Source organism: Heptranchias perlo, chromosome X (genome assembly GCF_035084215.1).
Source record: "Heptranchias perlo isolate sHepPer1 chromosome X, sHepPer1.hap1, whole genome shotgun sequence".
NCBI classification, from domain to species: domain Eukaryota; kingdom Metazoa; phylum Chordata; class Chondrichthyes; order Hexanchiformes; family Hexanchidae; genus Heptranchias; species Heptranchias perlo.
The window spans coordinates 16,496,603-16,514,831 of NC_090370.1; the positions used below are offsets into that span (position 1 = coordinate 16,496,603).

An 18,229-nucleotide genomic window follows, 5' to 3' on the forward strand; every position below is an offset into this window, starting at 1 on the left:
AGTGTCCAAGGCCCAACCATCTTCAGCTGCTTCATCAATGACCTTCCCTCCATCATAAGGTCAGAAATGGGGATGTTCGCTGATGACTGCACAGTGTTCAGTTCCATTCGCAACCCCTCAGATAATGAAGCGTGCCCGCATGCAGCAAGACCTGGACATCATCCAGGCTTGTGCTGATAAGTGGCAAGTAACATTTGCGCCAGATAAGTGCCAGGCAATGACCATCTCCAACAAGAGAGAGTCTAACCACCTCCCCTTGACATTCAATGGCATTACCATCGCCGAATCCCCCACCATCAACATCCTGGGGTCACCATTGACCAGAAACTTAACTGGATCAGCCACATAAATACTGCGGCTATAAGAGCAGGTCAGAGGCTGGGTATTCTGCGGCGAGTGACTCACCTCCTGACTCTCCAAAGCCTTTCCACCATCTACAAGGCACAAGTCAGGAGTGTGATGGAATACTCTCCACTTGCCTGGATGAGTGCAGCTCCAACAACACTCAAGAAGCTCGACACCATCCAGGACAAAGCAGCCCGCTTGATTGGCACCCCATCCACCACCCTAAACATTCACTCCCTCCACCACCGGCTGCACTGCAGCAACTCGTCAAGGCTTCTTTGACAGCACCTCCCAAACCTACGACCTCTACCACCTAGAAAGACAAGGGCAGCAGGCACATGGGAACAACACCACCTGCACGTTCCCCTCCAAGTCACACACCATCCCGACTTGGAAATATATCGCCGTTCCTTCATTGTCGCTGGGTCAAAATCCTGGAACTCCCTACCTAACAGCACTGTGGGAGAACCGTCACCACACGGACTGCAGCAGTTCAAGAAGGCGGCTCACCACCACCTTCTCAAGGGCAATTAGGGATGGGCAACAAATGCTGGCCTCGCCAGCGACGCCCACATCCCATGAATGAATAAACAAAAAAGTTGGATCACGGTGAGTAGAAAGCCATCCCGTCTTCAATAATCATTTTCCAGCACTGTCATCTTTTCCAACTGGATCATCCTTGAAGTTGGAGGCAAGCTTCACGTTCCTCAAACTGTTGTTTTGATGCAAAATAACAAGAGACACTTTTGACAATATTGGTTAGACCCCGACAGGATGTGCAGGTTCAGAGCCGAGTGCAAGTAGGTATTTCCCTATGGTCCAGTGATACAGTTCACAAGTCTTCAGCTGAGTTGAAGTGCCATCACCAAAGATTCACAAGCTATAACTGGCCATTCTGAAGTTGAGATTTGTTGGAGAACTTTTCTTACTTGGAGAGTAACGGCAAGGTGCAGCTTCTCAACAGCACAGCCAGAAATGGGAAAGGGAGTGTCAGGAATCGTGGCTTCACATCCAGATGCCATCATACCTGTGGCACAGTGCATCAGAACACCAAAGCATTCTGCCATCAACTGTTCTATTTATAAAGAAATCAAGAAGTACTGTACGTCATTACTGTGGGGTGAGCAGAGGACTGTGATTTAACCTATCAATCGACAATCATTTGAAAATACAGCCTTGTTACTCAAATTAATCAAACATACATCTGGGTTTCACGTTATGACAAACCCTGAGCTAAAACACTGAGTGCTGTGAAGTGGGTAAAATGGCTCGTGTCAACCTTGTGTGCCGCCATTATAGTTCCAATCCAGCATTAGCAATGGCCTGGTGGCTGGCAAGTAGCAAGATGGGCATGGGGATAGAGAAGATATAGGGAATACGAAAGATACGTTGCTGCCTTGGTTTTCAATCTGGTCATTTCATAGCATCAAATTCGTTCAGTCTTTCCTTCCAACCCTTGTGGTTTCTGAATCTGTCAAGCACACTCCTCCCCCAGTCTGTTGCGGTTTCTAAGTTTCTTCCACTGTCCCATCCTCAGGTCCCAGCACTTTGTCCTTCTTTACCTTAACTAACTTCTCTAATACTTTCTTTTTATTTATTGTACTCTCTCTCATCTTACTTTTAACCAAATTCAGGATTTACCTCCTCCCCAATATTGTTCTCTGTTGTTAACACTGCTGCACCGTCCTGGTCAAGTATCCCTGCCAACTTCCATCTATCCTCGACCAACTCACTGTCCTCTCCTTTCAGGGGGTCGCACCTCACATTGAACAAGTCTCTTTTTACTGATATATTTACAGAATACGTTACTGTTCTTTTTAATTTTGAGATTCTCTCCTCATATTCCCTCCTTGCTTTCTTTACCTCTTTATTTTCACATATTCGCTCTTATTTTTCATCATTTTTTAAAATCATACCTATGGCCCTAGATGCCCTTCTCTCAAACATTAGTTTGTTTCTAATCTCTATTTATCCACTTGAAACAGTCTCATTTTTAATGGTATATATTTATTCTGCAGATTTGCAATCTCCTTTGCAAATGTCTCCTTCCACTTCACCTCAGCTAGCTCACTCCTCATCTTTCTCAAATCTGCCCTTGTTTTTGTACAAACTTTTCCCTTTCTATTGGGACCTTAGACCTGATCATATGTTCGCTATTCCTGAATTATTCACCCACAATTAACTCATCTACCCGATCTATTTTATCACTCATAACTAGATCTAGCGATACCTCTCCCCTTGTAGACATACGGACACAGTGCTCGAGGAAGGAGTCCTACACACATTGCAGGAATTCCATTCCCTTTTCTCCGTTTACTCCCTCCCAATCAACAAGTGGGTAATTAAAATCTTGAAAAATTATTTTGTTACTTCCTTGCTCTGTTTACAGGTTTCCTCTTCCATTTCCTTCCCACAATTAGGGGTCTGCAGTACAATCCCACGAACATACAATCTCTTTTTATCTTTGATCGCGAACCATAGTGATTCTGCCTGAACCTCTTGTGTACATCAGTCCTCTACAGCAGGTATTCTCTCGTTCACCGATACTGTCACACCTCCTCCCCTTTTGTTACCTATCCTGTCCCTCCTACAAATATTATACCCGAGATGTTTATTTTCACTCCTGCTCAGTTTGAAGCCAAGTTTCTGTTAGTGCTGTTAAATCTATATCGTTCTGTAACATCATTGTTTCCAACGCCCCCAGTTTACTTCCCACACTCTTAGCCTTGCAGTACAGGCACTCTGCCTTGTAAAATTTGTATTTAAAGCTACTCTCCTTTTCCCTTGAGTTTTTGTCCAAACTAACACCTCATTCCTTTATCTCAGTCCTTTCCCTGCTTATAAGAGGTCCATTTGATTTTCCTCTTCTACTCCCCTAATTCCTTCTGCATGAAATCCCTTTCTGCTAAATGCTTTTTTATTTGTATATTAGCTCATTTAATTTTACATTCTCTAATTTCTCTCTCGGATTGCCTTTATTTTCCCTGTCCCCTTCCTTCCCTATCTATCCTTTTCCTAGTTCATTAGCCCCCTTCCTGTTCAGCTGTAGCCCATCCTTGTGGAATAGCTCTCATCTTCCCCAGAACTGGCTCCAATGCCCCACAAAAGGGAAACCCTCTTCCTGACACCACCCCTTTAGCCACACTTTGAGCTCCCTAATCTTCCTACCCTTCCTCATTCTATCACATGGCTGAGGGAGTAATCTGGAGATTATACTCCTTAAAGTCCTGCTTCCTAATCTCCTAAACTCTTTACAGGGAGTCAAGCCTTTCTTTTCCTATATCCTAGGCTGCCACATGAAGCACATCTCTTGCTCAACCTCCATAATCTTTTCCAGGCTTTCCAAAATAGCCTTAACCTTAGCATCCGGGAGGCAACAAAGAGTCTGGGACTCTTGGTCTGGACTGTAGAAAACAGTGTCACACCCTCTATCGAGCCTCCTATTACTACTGAATCCCTAACTGAATTGCTAATTCTCATGCTTTTTTGTGCCATTGCAATCCATGTGATGGTCCTGCTCATCCTCCACACCGGAAGCCAATGCTTCAAACTTGTTGGAGAGGATAATTTGCTCTGGGCCTTCCTGCTCTAGCCTGTTCCCCCATACTTTCCCTGACTGGTGGACAAGTCACCACTCCTTCCTCTACTACTGCCAGCTCCCAATCTCCCAGAGAGGTGACTACCCTCTAAAACTCTTGTTCCAGAAACCTCTCTCTCTCTCCTTGATGTGTTGGATTGTCTCCAGCTCTGCTTCAAGTTCTGAGATCTTGAGCTCAAGTTACCTCAGTTGGAGACACTTCTCACAGATGTTTTTGACTGAGTCAACACCAGCGCTTCGAAATTCCCACATCACTGTCTCTTCCTGAGCTGCCATTCTTACTATTGATGGTAGTTAAGTTTACATTCTTTATTTAAATTTTATGTTCTCCATTCATGCCATTTGTCTGCTCCCACCTCACTCTGTAGCGTGCTCTCCACTCGAACTGTGGCCCATGCTTGCTGCACCTAAGACTTGTCAAAATGGACTGAAAACGAAGTGGTGGCTAACAGGAATATGATACAGCTAAGCAGAAGCTTTCAGGCATCAGATTTTGTAAATTGCAGTATAGGACCCGAGTAAGTGATGAGAGAAAAGCAGCTCACATCCACACATGACAAGCCCTACCACCATTAAACTGCAAGCATCTTCTTAGCTGAAGGGAAGGAACCATTTGAATCATTTATTTAATAATTGATCACTCAAAAAAAGGGAGTGTTCAATCATGCCCTGTCAGCCAATCAGGCTTTAAACACAGGACCACTTAATTCACTATCAAATTCCAGAAATTTCCTTCAGTGCAAATGTGTCTTGCAGTTTAAGTTGCATGGACTGGTGTTGATTGTCACCATTTCTCCATGGAGACGGACTGTAAAAAGGTGCTCTTGTGTTCTTCCTTCATATCTGTCCTGAAGTCCAGGGGGTTTATACACCAATGCATGTGTGGTTTTTTAAAACCAAAGTAGCAATTTACATACCAGAGATTACAACGTACCCTGAAATTCCAGTATAGAGTCAATCCTGGCTGAACTATTCTAACAGGACTGCTCACAATGCAATTGTACTCTCTGCGCCTTCACGAACAAACCAAAAGACACACTGCTGAAGGTGAAGATGGATTATTGCAAGTTTGTAACAAGGACACTGAAACTTTGCAACAATGTCTCGGGACAGAAAGATAAGAGAAAAGATTCCAATTTCTTCATTCACAAAATACTTTGAAGAAAGAAATACCCAGCAATATGGTACATTTAAATGGAAAGCAAAAAACATTCACCCCCGAGCCATCATGAAGTGAATCTTTATATAACAGAGGGAATGTCTTTTGTAAATTAGGGGGCATTCAGTTCCTCAAACAGTTGGGTTGATGTTCTGTGCAGAAATAAATATTGGCAGATGAAACATTTGGTGCTATTAAAATTGTACTTTTGGAGAGCAGAGGCTGAATTAAGAGTTTTAAAATAATTGTAAGTGACATTCTTACTGGTAGAAATTCAATCTGGTGCATAATGCAGACTCACCATATTAAATAGTACAGCAGTATTCCTCACTACACAGGCAGGCTTCCTTCAGTAAAAGTACTAAACAGTGCCCACACCTATGTGAAATGGCTGGGATTAAATTAACATTGAATATCCAGCGGCAAGAGTCTTTGATTTTATTTCACCTTTGTTTAGCAGAATTTTAGGTTTGAAGTCAGTCATGTGTCTGGGATTAGTTTAAAATATGCTTTTGTGCTAAATTGCCAACATCACTCAGAAAGGCAATGAGGACAGCTGGTATGGGAAATAGAAAATATTCATATCGATGCCCCAGAGCTGCTTTTCTGAGGTTGTAGTTAAGGCATATTCATAGGGGCAGGGTAAAGGGAGCTTGTTAGGATCTGGCCATACCTGATGTTGATACTGGATGTTCCATTCCCCAGCACAGACACCTCTCAACCTCAATTAGCATAAATATTTATCAAAGTACAAAAATATACAATGTACTTTTTGTGCCACCTACCTTTCTTGCCAGTCCCAAGGCAATGTAGCATTTTTCACCAGGGTCAACTATCTCTACTTCAAAGTAATGGCTTCTGGTGCTGAGGGGATGCCTTGCTTGTGCCAGACCTACATCCATTATGCTCTTCCCTTTGCCGACATATTCTAATAGCTAGAAACAAACCAAGGAGGGGGACAGGGGAGGAAGAAAAAGAAAAATTAACCTTGGCTAGGCATTCAGCAAACCAAAAACAACTATTCTGACTCCATTTATTTGGTATTTGGACAGAATGCAGAGCCTCAAATAGGAAGTTTAAAAATGCCCCTCTTTCAGCATCCCATGTTACCCCCTTTCCAATTTTATCTCATTTTCTACCTTCCTCTTCTGAAGGCACTTAATTTTGCTGGGGTACAGTCCAGGCTCCTTGCTATTTTACTCACATAGTCATTTTTCATATGTGATTGTGAGCATTAGCAGCCCATAACACCATAGGATATTACAACAAGCATGATCCTTTCCTCACCTGACATCTACACACATGCACTTTCCAGTAGGGGGTCACTGGATGGTGACAAGGAGCAGGAATGCAGGCTGAGGTTTCTCCTCCCTAGCTTGGAGGAACTGAGGCCTACCGTAGTGTCCCTACCTTGCCCTGGCAGAGATCAACTAACTCAGCAGAGACTGGGGATGATACCTGGGCCCTTTCTGCTTTGCGTGGCTCAGTATCACACTGCGAGGGTCATTTACCGATACAGTTACTTGGGAGTCTTTAGCAGGAGATTTTTTTTAAATTTGTTCATGGGATGTGGGCGTCACTGGAAGGCCAGCATTTATTGTCCATCCCTAATTGCCCTTGAGAAGGTGGTGATGAGCCGCCTTCTTGAATGAGGTTAACAGTTTAATGTACATGATAAGTGAGCGGATCTTAGATCATTGCAGCTCCTCACCTCTTACAAATCTTCTTGCTCAGGCTGAAATATTAAAGTTGCCAGGCCAGTTTGGCCCCACTGTTTTCTTTCGGGAACCATGGAGCTGGTCCGAATATTGAGCTCCATGAATCCATAAGGACATTTTAAAAAGATAATTGGACTGTCACCCAATTTAACATTAGCATAAAGGACTGGCTCTCACACTTTCATCCCATACAACAGGCTGTAACTGAGACATTACCACCACAAAGCAGCAAAATACAGCAGATTTCCAACAATAACACTATCACAAGGTGACCACATCAGGACATATTTTTCATATCATACTGCAGTCTGATAACATCTCAGAATTTTCAAGAAAAATTCACTGGCAAGTTATACGTACCAAAGGAATTCATTACACTTCAGAACAATGTCAAAAACTGAAAACTTGCATTAGCTGCTAGACTGCATAAGCTGCTAGACTGGGCCTGCGGCAGGTGGTGAGCGAACCAACACGAGGGAAAAACTTACTTGACCTCGTCCTCACCAATCTACCTGTCGCAAATGCATCTGTCCATGACAGTATTGGTAGGAGTGACCACCGCACAGTCCTCGTGGAGATGAAATCCCGTCTTCGCACTGAGGACACCATCCAACGTGTTGTGTGGCACTACCACCGTGCTAAATGGGATAGATTCAGAACAGATCTAGCAGCTCAAAACTGGGCATCCATGAGGCGCTGTGGGCCAGCAGCAGCAGAATTGCATTCCAGCACAATCTGTAACCTCATGGCCCGGCATATTCCTCACTCTACCATTACCAACAAGCCAGGGGATCAACCCTGGTTCAATCAGGAGTGTAGAAGAGCATGCCAGGAGCAGCACCAGGTGTACCTAAAAATGAGGTGCCAACTTGGTGAAGCTACAACTCAGGACTACATGCATGCTAAACAGCGGAAGCAACATGCTATAGACAGAGCTAAGCGATTCCACAACCAACGGATCAGATCAAAGCTCTGCAGTCCTACCACATCCAGTCGTGAATGGTGGTGGACAATTAAACAACTAACGGGAGGAGGAGGCTCTGCAAACATCCCCATTCTCAATGATGGCGGAGTCCAGCACGTGAGTGCAAAAGACAAGGCTGAAGCGTTTGCAACCATCTTCAGCCAGAAGTGCCGAGTGGATGATCCATCTCAGCCTCCTCCCGATATCCCCACCATCACAGAAGCCAGTCTTCGGCCAATTCGATTCACTCCACGTGATATCAAGAAACGGCTGAGTGCACTGGATACAGCAAAGGCTATGGGCCCCGACAACATCCCAGCTGTAGTGCTGAAGACTTGTGCTCCAGAACTAGCTGCGCCTCTAGCCAAGCTGTTCCAGTACAGCTACAACACTGGCATCTACCCGACAATGTGGAAAATTGCCCAGGTATGTCCTGTCCACAAAAAGCAGGACAAATCCAATCCGGCCAATTACCGCCCCATCAGTCTACTCTCAATCATCAGCAAAGTGATGGAAGGTGTCGTCGACAGTGCTATCAAGCGGCACTTACTCACCAATAACCTGCTCACCGATGCTCAGTTTGGGTTCCGCCAGGACCACTCGGCTCCAGACCTCATTACAGCCTTGGTCCAAACATGGACAAAAGAGCTGAATTCCAGAGGTGAGGTGAGAGTGACTGCCCTTGACATCAAGGCAGCATTTGACCGAGTGTGGCACCAAGGAGCCCTAGTAAAATTGAAGTCAATGGGAATCAGGGGGAAAACTCTCCAGTGGCTGGAGTCATACCTAGCACAAAGGAAGATGGTAGTGGTTGTTGGAGGCCAATCATCTCAGCCCCAGGACACTGCTGCAGGAGTTCCTCAGGGCAGTGTCCTAGGCCCAACCATCTTCAGCTGCTTCATCAATGACCTTCCCTCCATCATAAGGTCAGAAATGGGGATGTTCGCTGATGACTGCACAGTGTTCAGTTCCATTCGCAACCCCTCAGATAATGAAGCAGTCCGAGCCTGCATGCAGCAGGACCTGGACAACATCCAGGCTTGGGCTCATAAGTGGCAAGTAACATTCGCGCCAGATAAGTGCCAGGCAATGACCATCTCCAACAAGAGAGAGTCCAACCACCTCCCCTTGACATTCAACGGCATTACCATCGCCGAATCCCCACACCATCAACATCCTGGGGGTCACCATTGACCAGAAACTTAACTGGACCAGCCATATAAATACTGTGGCTACGAGAGCAGGTCAGAGGCTGGGTATTCTGCGGCGAGTGACTCACCTCCTGACTCCCCAAAGCCTTTCCACCATCTACAAGGCACAAGTCAGGAGTGTGATGGAATACTCTCCACTTGCCTGGATGAGTGCAGCTCCAACAACACTCAAGAAGCTCGACACCATCCAAGATAAAGCAGCCCGCTTGATTGGTACCCCATCCACCACCCTAAACATTCACTCCCTTCACCAGCGAGTTGCTGCAGTGCATCCTGTGGATGGCGCACTGTGGCTGCAGTGTGCACCATCCACAGGATGCACTGCAGCAACTCGCCAAGGCTTCTTCGACAGCACCTCCCAAACCCGCGACCTCTACCACCTAGAAGGACAAGAGCAGCAGGCGCATGGGAACAACACCACCTGCACATTCCCCTCCAAGTCACACACCATCCCGACTTGGAAATATATCGCCGTTCCTTCATTGTCGCTGGGTCAAAATCCTGGAACTCCCTTCCTAACAGCACTGTGGGAGAACCGTCACCACACGGACTGCAGCGGTTCAAGAAGGCGGCTCACCACCACCTTCTCGAGGGCAATTAGGGATGGGCAATAAATGCCGGCCTTGCCAGCGACGCCCACATCCCGTGAACGAATAAAAAAAAAACATACCTGTGTACCACCAAACCTGGTAACATTTACAGTTCTGCTCAACTGAAACAAACAGCTCCTCCACTTGTAGACCTATCTAGGTTGGATTGAAACAATCCAATAAAAAGGCTCCTCAGTGAGCCTTGATATTCTGGAATTCAATAATTCTCGCATACTATTTTTTAAAAAAAAAATCGGTATGCTGTCATGCAGTTTTTGAAGGGCATGGCCTATCCATTAACCCATCCGACAGAGTTCATTACTAATGGAAATACCTGGCTACTGCACATTTCTCTTACAATTTCTATATTGTATGCTGCTGGACTGAAGTTTTACAATAATTTTGTTGCAGTCTCCCTCAACTTTAGCTTATTTACTCCAATGAAAGTATGAAAACTGGCGTAACAGAAGCACAAAGACCACTCAGGGAAAATGGACCTGGGTTCGGTGGGTAGGCCAGGACCTTCCTACTGTATGGGAGGGAGAGGTGTCCCATGGCAAGATCATGAATGTCAAAACACACTGAAGGGGCAGTGTCTCTGCCCACCTCACCTTCCCCCCTCCCCCACTCCTGCCCCATTTTGGAATATGCAAACCCAATAGTATGTGAAGGGTGCCAGAAAGGAAGAAATCACCACATTTGACATACAACAGCCAGCCTACTGAAATGACTTCCACCATAGGGTGGGGGATTCTATTTTAAACAGTTAACATTTGTGAATGTAATGCATTTAAAATGAAAAATCAGAATGCATGGATATAGACTACTTCGTAAGACTTTTCTTGCCCTATCCATGAATACAGCACAGTTGGCAATCATCACCCATGCATAGAAGAGATGAATTGTTTTGGAATAAGGGGCAACCTCAATAGTCTCAAAATCAGGTGTTTTTGAGGTTTCCGCACCAATGGCGTGATCAGGAGCTGGAAAAGCTGACCGAGGATGGCAACTATGCAGGTCTCCTGTCAACCTCAGTGAAATCATCTCTGCTCCACCCGAGACAACGAAAATATTGCATTGTGTTAATGATTGCCGGAGATTGTCAATTTCAGCAGGATTCGCTCCCAATTGGAGGTCCTAAAGCATTGTTCAGTGCTAATGACTTAGGCAGTTTGTAGTCTTCAGCTGACCAAAACGACCTTTTGCCCGTCTTTGAGGTTATGAAATGTAGAATTCCCTCCCTAAACCCATCCACCCACTCTCAACCTTTTAAAAAGCTCCTCAAAATTCACCTCTTTAACCAAGCTATTAGTCACCCTTCCTAATCTATTTTTAATGGCTCAGTGCCCTTTTCTCCATACATGTCTTTGTTAGGTGCCTTGAGATATTCCTCTATGTTAAAGGAATAGCACTACATGAATAGAAGTTGTGGGTAAATAATTCCTATATTAATATTAGCAGCACTCTGCTGTGTTGTACTCTGTGTTACTTTCTAATAGGAACATAGGAACACAAGGAGGCCATTCAGCCCCTCGAGCCTGTTCCGCCATTCAATCAGATCATGGGTGATCTGTCCTTCAACTCCATTTACCTGCTTTTGACCCATATCCCTCGATACCCTTACCCAACAAAAATCTATGTTTCTCAGTCTTGAAAATTTCAATTGAACCAGTATATTGGACATATAAAAATCAAGCGTCAATTATAACTTGTAACAACTACCTTATTTTATCTGTAACCCTTCCAGTGCACTTTATTTTTAAAAATTGAGAAACCAAGGCTAATGGTGTAGGACACCACCACGGTTGAAGACAATAAGAGAGAAGATGAGATCAATCAGGAATTAGTGACTTGATGACACCAAGTTTGAGAAAGGAAGACTGAGGGAGGTGAGGACTTCCACAATTCTGAGGCCCTGGAAAAGAATGAGTTAGAGTACGAGACAGTGCAACGAGTCTTGATTTCAACACAGTGAGGATTCAGGAAGGAGGATTTGCAATTTAGGAGGAACAAGACAGTAAAAGTTCAGAGCAGCAAGGATTATGGTGTCCACAAAGATGAAAGAGAAAGAAAACAGGAGAAAACACAAGAGACAGCAGTGCACGGGGCGGGCAGTCAGCAGGAAGAACGAGTGATACAGCAGTCAACAAAATAGAACAAGACTGAGAACAAGGGAAAAAAAGAGAAAGAGAAATCACATGTCAGACAACAAGCTATTTCTTCTATCATGTCAGGAATGCAAGAAGTTTTAGAAGAATGTAGTGAGATTGTTTTTTCTATTTGAGAAAACAGGAGGATATAACAACAATGCAAAAGGTGCAGCGTAGATTTGCTGGGAGGTTGCTTGGGATGAGGGGTTGCAGTTATGAAGAGAGACCTGAGAAGTTGCACCTTTTTTGACTGGAGCTGAGAAGGTCGGGGTGACCCGATTATGAAAGTTTACAATGAAGTAAATAGTGAGAGATTGCCTCGACTGGTTGGCAAGACAGTAACACGAGGACACACATTCAAAATAATCACACAAAGAATTAAGGGGCAGTTCAAAAAAAAATTCTTTACACTGAGGGTGGTTAGAATGTGGAATACTCTGCCACAAATCGTTATTGGAACAGTGTTCATTAATTCTTTAAAGGGAATTAGAGAGTTACTTGAAAAAGAGGAATATTGAAGGGTATAGGAGTGATGAATCATAGAAAGATTGCAGCACGGAGGCCATTCGGCCCATTGATTCCGCGCCGGCTCTATGCAAGAGCAATCCAGCTAGTCCCACTCCTCTGCACTATCCCCGTAGCCCTGCAAATATTTTCCTTTCAAGTACTTATCCTGTTCCCTTTTGAAGACCATAATTGAATCTGCCTCCACCAACCCCTCGGGCAGTGCATTCCAGATCCCAAACACTCGCTGTGTAAAAAAGTTTTTCCTCATGTCACCTTTGGTTCTTTTGCCAATCACCGTAAATCTATGCCCTCTGGTTCTTGACCCTTCCGCCAATGGGAACAGTTTCTCTCTATCTACTCTGTCTAGACTCTTTATGATTTTGAATACCTCTATCAAATCTCCTCGCAACCATCTCTGTTCCAAGGAGAACAACCCCAGCTTCTCCAGTCTATCCATGTAACTAAAGGCCCTCATCCCTGGAATCATTCTAGTAAATCTCTTCTGCACCCTCTCTAAGGCCTTCACATCTTTCATAAATGTGGTGCCCAGAACTGGACACAATACTCCAGTTGTGGCCGAACCAGTGTTTTATAAAGGTTCATCATGACTTCCTTACTTTTGTACTCAATGCCTCTATTTATAAAGCCCAGGATCCTGTATGCCTTTTTAACCGCTTTCTCAACCTGCCCTGCCACCTTCAACGATTTGTACACATATACCACCAGATCGCTCTGTTGCTGTACCCCTTTTAGAGTTGTAGCCTCTAGTTTATATTGCCTCTCCTCGTTCTTCTTATAAGAGTGGGTATAGACTGGGTGGGATATTAAAGGGTATGGGGAGCGAACAGGATAGACTGGGTGGGATATTAAAGGGTATGGGGAGTAAACAGGTTAGACCAGGTGGGATATTAAAGGGTATGGGGAGTGAACAGGTTAGACCGGGTGGGATATTAAAGGGTATGGGGAGTGAATAGGAGAACGGCATTAGATTAGGTGGCTCATGTGGAAAAAACACTGGCACAGACTTGATGTGTCGACTGGCCTGTTTTTGTGCTAGAGCATTCTATGATTCAAGGAAAAAGGGATAATTGTCCCTTTTAAAGTGTCAGCCTGCAAAGAAACAATTGCATCATCCCATTTCCTCCTTTAGCAGGAAACTTTCTGATCACCAAAAGGAATGGGCACCATCGGAACAGATTTTCTGGTGGGGACAATGGGTTAACACTTGGGCATACATGATTAGTGCTGTACTGAACAAACACTTCCAGCTCATAGATTCTCAAATTATTAACTTCATTGTTTTTTTTTTATTTTTTCCATAACACTGCAGCCAAATGGAACTACGCAACATATCAAAAGAAAGCCGTGTACCCTGTTTGACACAGTCCTATGTATAATGAAAGCCATATTGTGCAGGCAAACTGCAGGTCTGGCAAGCTCTACTCTTCCGTTAGCCTTACAACCTCTACTTGAAGAATAAAAGCTTCCAGGTTAGAATAGTTTTACGCTCCATTAAAAGGCATGAATCCAAGTTGACAGGTCAAGTTTATTTTCCATTTGTTTTTTTATAATTCCAGAATAAGAAAACATGTGCTATTAAAGGTCATGGTACTGTAGATAAAAAGGTACCTACCCACAGTATGGTCACCCTCATCGTTCAACAACAAACAACTTACATTTATGTAGTGCCTTTCATGTCGTAAAACATCCCAAGGTGTTTCACAGGAGCCTTTTCAGACAAAATTTGACTTCAAGTGTACTTGATCTACAGTGTACAGAAGGATAAGCCCATCATCCAATGAGCAAAAGTAGCGACAATCCAAAAGTATTGATTCCGGGTATGGAAGGGTTGTCTTATGAGGAAAGATTGAACAGGTTGGGTCTATACTCATTGGAGTTTAGAAGAATGAGACGAGATCTTATTGAAACATACAAGATTCTGAGGGGACTCGATAGGGTAGATGCTGAGAGGATGTTACACCCCTCATGGGGGAATCTAAAACTAGGGGGCATAGTCTCAGAATAAGGGGCCGCCCGTTTAAGACGGAAATGAGGAGGAATTTCTTCTCCCAAAGGGTCGTGAATCTTTGGAATTCTTTACCCCAAAAAGCTGTGGAGGCTGAGTCATTGAATACATTCAAGGCTGAGTTAGACACATTTTTGTTCAGCAAGGGAGTCAAAGGATATGGGGAAAGGGCAGGAAAGTGGAGTTGAGGTAAAAATCAGATCAGCCATGATCTCATTAAATGGCTCGAGGGGCCGAATGGCCTACTCCTGCTCCTATCTCTTATGATCTTATGGACTGAGCTGTTTAAAAATATTTACTTTGATTTTGTGTGCCAAGAGCTGCATGATCTTCTCCTCACTTCGATGCTGCAAATGAGTCATGGTATTAGTCCAGTCTGGAGATGCTTATGGGTTTTACACTGCGCCCCTGACCCCAAACAAAGGAAAGTGCCACTCCAAAGACTGAGCACACAATCTAGGCTGATACTTCAGTGCAGTATTGAAAGAGTGCTGCACGCACTTTATGTTGAGATGCTAAATCGAAGTGTCAGGTGGATGTAAAAATTATTTGAAAAAGAGCAGGGAGCTCTCCTGGCCAATATTCCTCCCTCAACCACCGCACCAAAAATAGAATATCTGGTCATTAAAACTTGCAACAAATCCACAATCACCGCACGCACTGGTAATTTATTCCAGAGGTCAATGACTCTCAGCGAAAAGTACTTCTTAACATTTAACCTAACTCTCCACTTACTTAACTTGTACTGATGCCTCAGAGTTCTCCCCTACCTCTCTAGCGCAAGTAACCTATCCACAAGGTCAGAATCTAATCCCTTTATCATTTTAAATACCTCAATCAGGTGCTCTGCCCTGTAAAGCACTCAGAAGTTCTTCTGTACGAGGAACACAAGAGAAGTGAGTTACTGGAGTTGATCGTTGTAAAAGGGTTCACATACAATGGGTGTTCAGGCTTGGGTGACCTAACTGTGGGAAAATCTTGCTGTTTCTTCAGATAGCGGCAAGATGTTGCAAGCTACGCTATTTCAGCTGAATCACATCCCATCTGCCCATACCTTGTAATAAAACATAAGGTGAGCTGCAATGAATCATGTATACAATTGTTCAAATTTGAATATGCAGTCTGCAGTCACATTTGAAACATCCCCACAGAAGGGACTGAACAAGAACAAGAACAAGGTCATTCTTCTCACTTCTACTTGTCTGAGCCACATCCATTATTATATTGAAAGTTACCAATTTTTTGAGGACAATTATGTACTTTTAAAAATTAAAATGGTATGGTCTTTTGTGTGTGAGTGAAGTCATTCCATACCCTACCACTTCACTTAACACAGAAAGGAAGCTCATCATTTATGGAAGTATGATATTTATGGCCAATTGCAATAATGGTAGATCGACACGCTGTTCTTCTAACTTCCTTCCACTTTCAATGCTCGCCATTCCATAGGGTAGAATGGGTGAGAGAAAAAACACCTGGAGACATTGCTCCTTTAAGAATGTCATGTGTTGAGAAGCCATCTTGGTCAGGTATACACAAGGCCTCATTTTAAATTGAACTTGCAGTACTTTTTCTCCCATCAACAGCAGTCTTGGCTCTTTTCTGGACATTCTTCACTACAATTCAGTACAGTTTATTCTGTCGTCCACAATATTCTGTAGTCATTTTCAAAAGTTTATCCACTTGTTAGGTCTCTATGAAGTTTTAGTCATCAATAACACTCTGGCCAGCCAATAAGCACCACCTCAGTATTAGCCCAAAGCTGATTTCAGATGGTTTGACTTGGTTCCATTCAACGCTGACTTCCAGTTTCAAAATTTCCAGTAGATATCATAGATCCTTCCCAGTGACCAATAGGACACCTGTTTGTATGATAATGGTAATCATACACACTTTTGAAAAGGACTTAATCCATTTGTCTTATTTACTTGAGTCTATCCTGTTTACAAGAATATTCAAACTCCATCCCTCCAGACCTCACTTGAGAAGCACACCTTTAACTTTAGAAAGATGCACCAGTCAAACAGGATTTTACTCCACTTTTTGCAGCTGAGAAAAAGCAATGCGGTTCTTTTCAACTCACTCATCCCTGTCCTGAATTTGTTACAGGCATGCTCAACCTCTGGACTCTGCAGTCATTTGGTGCCATCCAACATTGCTCCACGTTCCCTTCTAAGTTGCACTGTGCTAACTCTATTCCCTACATTGTAGGAACATAGGAATTGCTCGATGAAAAAAGACCACGGTCCATCTAGTTCGCCTTCTACCATCCTGGTAGTTGCATGATACGATAATGAAGTTGTTGACTAATCATAGTAATCAATCTCTATCAATTAGTCTACAACAGACCCAGACTCGAGGCGAGGAAAGCCCCCAGCGGTGGAGAGCTTTGGGAACCATTGGTCCAAAGTCACCTGTCCCAAGCCTGTTACACTCACCGCATGTCCTGTCTCAAAATACTTGTACACTGTATCGCAAAATATTATTTTCTGAAAGAAAATGATCTAATTTCCATTTGAATGAATCAATACTAACAGCTTCCACCATCTCCCTGCGGAGCCTGTTCCATAGATTGACCACTCGCTCACTGAAATATTGTTTCTGCAGATTAGTTTTGAATTTACCCCCTTCAAGCGCAGGCCGTGTCCTCTGGTTCTACCATTCTGGACAAGGTTAAACAGCTTGTTATGGTCAATATTACCTAGTCCCTTTAGAATCGTACAAACAGCAATCACATCACCTCTCAACCTCTTTTCCAGTGAGGACATGCCCAATTTACATAATCACTCCTCATAACATAATCACCCCCATCCCATCAATCATTCTGGTTGCTCTCATCTGTATCCTCTCAATAGATGCAATATCCTTTTGTGCACTGCGGCGACCAGAACTATACACCAGCATTGTAATTTGCTTAAAAAAGTCAAATTCAAACAATCTTTGGTGAAACATTTAGATGTGGTTTGAGAATTGTCCAGTCTGCTGAAAATAAGATGAGTCAATCATTATTATATGCGGCTTACTATTCCTCGGTGCCATAATGAGGGTCAATGGATTTCACGCCTCAAGCTCACAGGGATTCATAGGTTCAAAAGCCTGACATTTGCTTGCTCATATTAAATTCAAGTTCCATACAGAGGGAATTTAAAAAAAGGAAAGGTTACATAATCCAGGTTCCTTTTATAACATGAACTCTATGAAGTGGTCATCCACAGAGGCAGTAATTGGCAGCAATAGAAACATGGACTTTCAGGAAACAAGTCCCTCAGCTAGCAGTACCTTAAGACATAACAAAAATCACTGACTCATCTCACGGCAACACACTGAAGTTGTGACTGCAGCACTAGTGAATGCAAATACTTCCATTTGGTGCAGTAGTAAATGTAGTTTCATAAAGTCATGTCATCAATTGAATATTTGTGGGATCGCTGTGCTGGATCAGACCATTCATTTAGATCCAGGAGGTTGGCTCTCTTTATGGTCAATACAGAGAACCAGGTGATTCAGGAACTCATTTTTCACTCAGCCAATAGAGAATCAAGAAACTAATGGCAATACTGACAAAAATCAAAAGGAATATAGAAAGTCTAACATGGAGGTGAACATAGGAATATTAGGAACAGAAACAGGCCATTCAGCCCTTCGGGCATGCTTCATCTTTCAATTAGATAATGGCTGATCTGTACCTTGACTCCATTTTACTGCCTTTGCTCCATATCCCTTAATACCCTTACCAAACAAAAATCTATCGCTCTCAGACCTGAAAGCTCCAACTGACCTTCAGCATCAACAGCCTTTTGGGGGAGAAAATTCCAAATTTCTGCTACCCTTTATGTGACAAAGTGCTTCCTGATTTCCCTCCTGAGTGGCCTAGCTCTAATTTTAAGATTATGTCCCCTTGTTCTTGATTCCTCCACCAGAGGAAATAGCTTTTCCATATCTACTCTATCAAATCCTTTTA

General features: G+C 43.6%; 1 protein-coding gene across 2 annotated transcripts in view; it reads right to left on the reverse strand.

Annotated features, from left to right (window-relative positions):
* Positions 1 to 18,229, reverse strand: part of spryd3 (SPRY domain containing 3) — a 332,651-nt gene that overhangs the window by 202,460 nt on the left and 111,962 nt on the right. For both annotated transcript variants that reach the window (XM_067976783.1, XM_067976782.1), the window contains exon 7: positions 5,888 to 6,037. In XM_067976783.1, the coding sequence (XP_067832884.1) occupies positions 5,888 to 6,037 (150 nt within the window). The remainder of the gene's footprint in view (positions 1 to 5,887; positions 6,038 to 18,229) is intronic.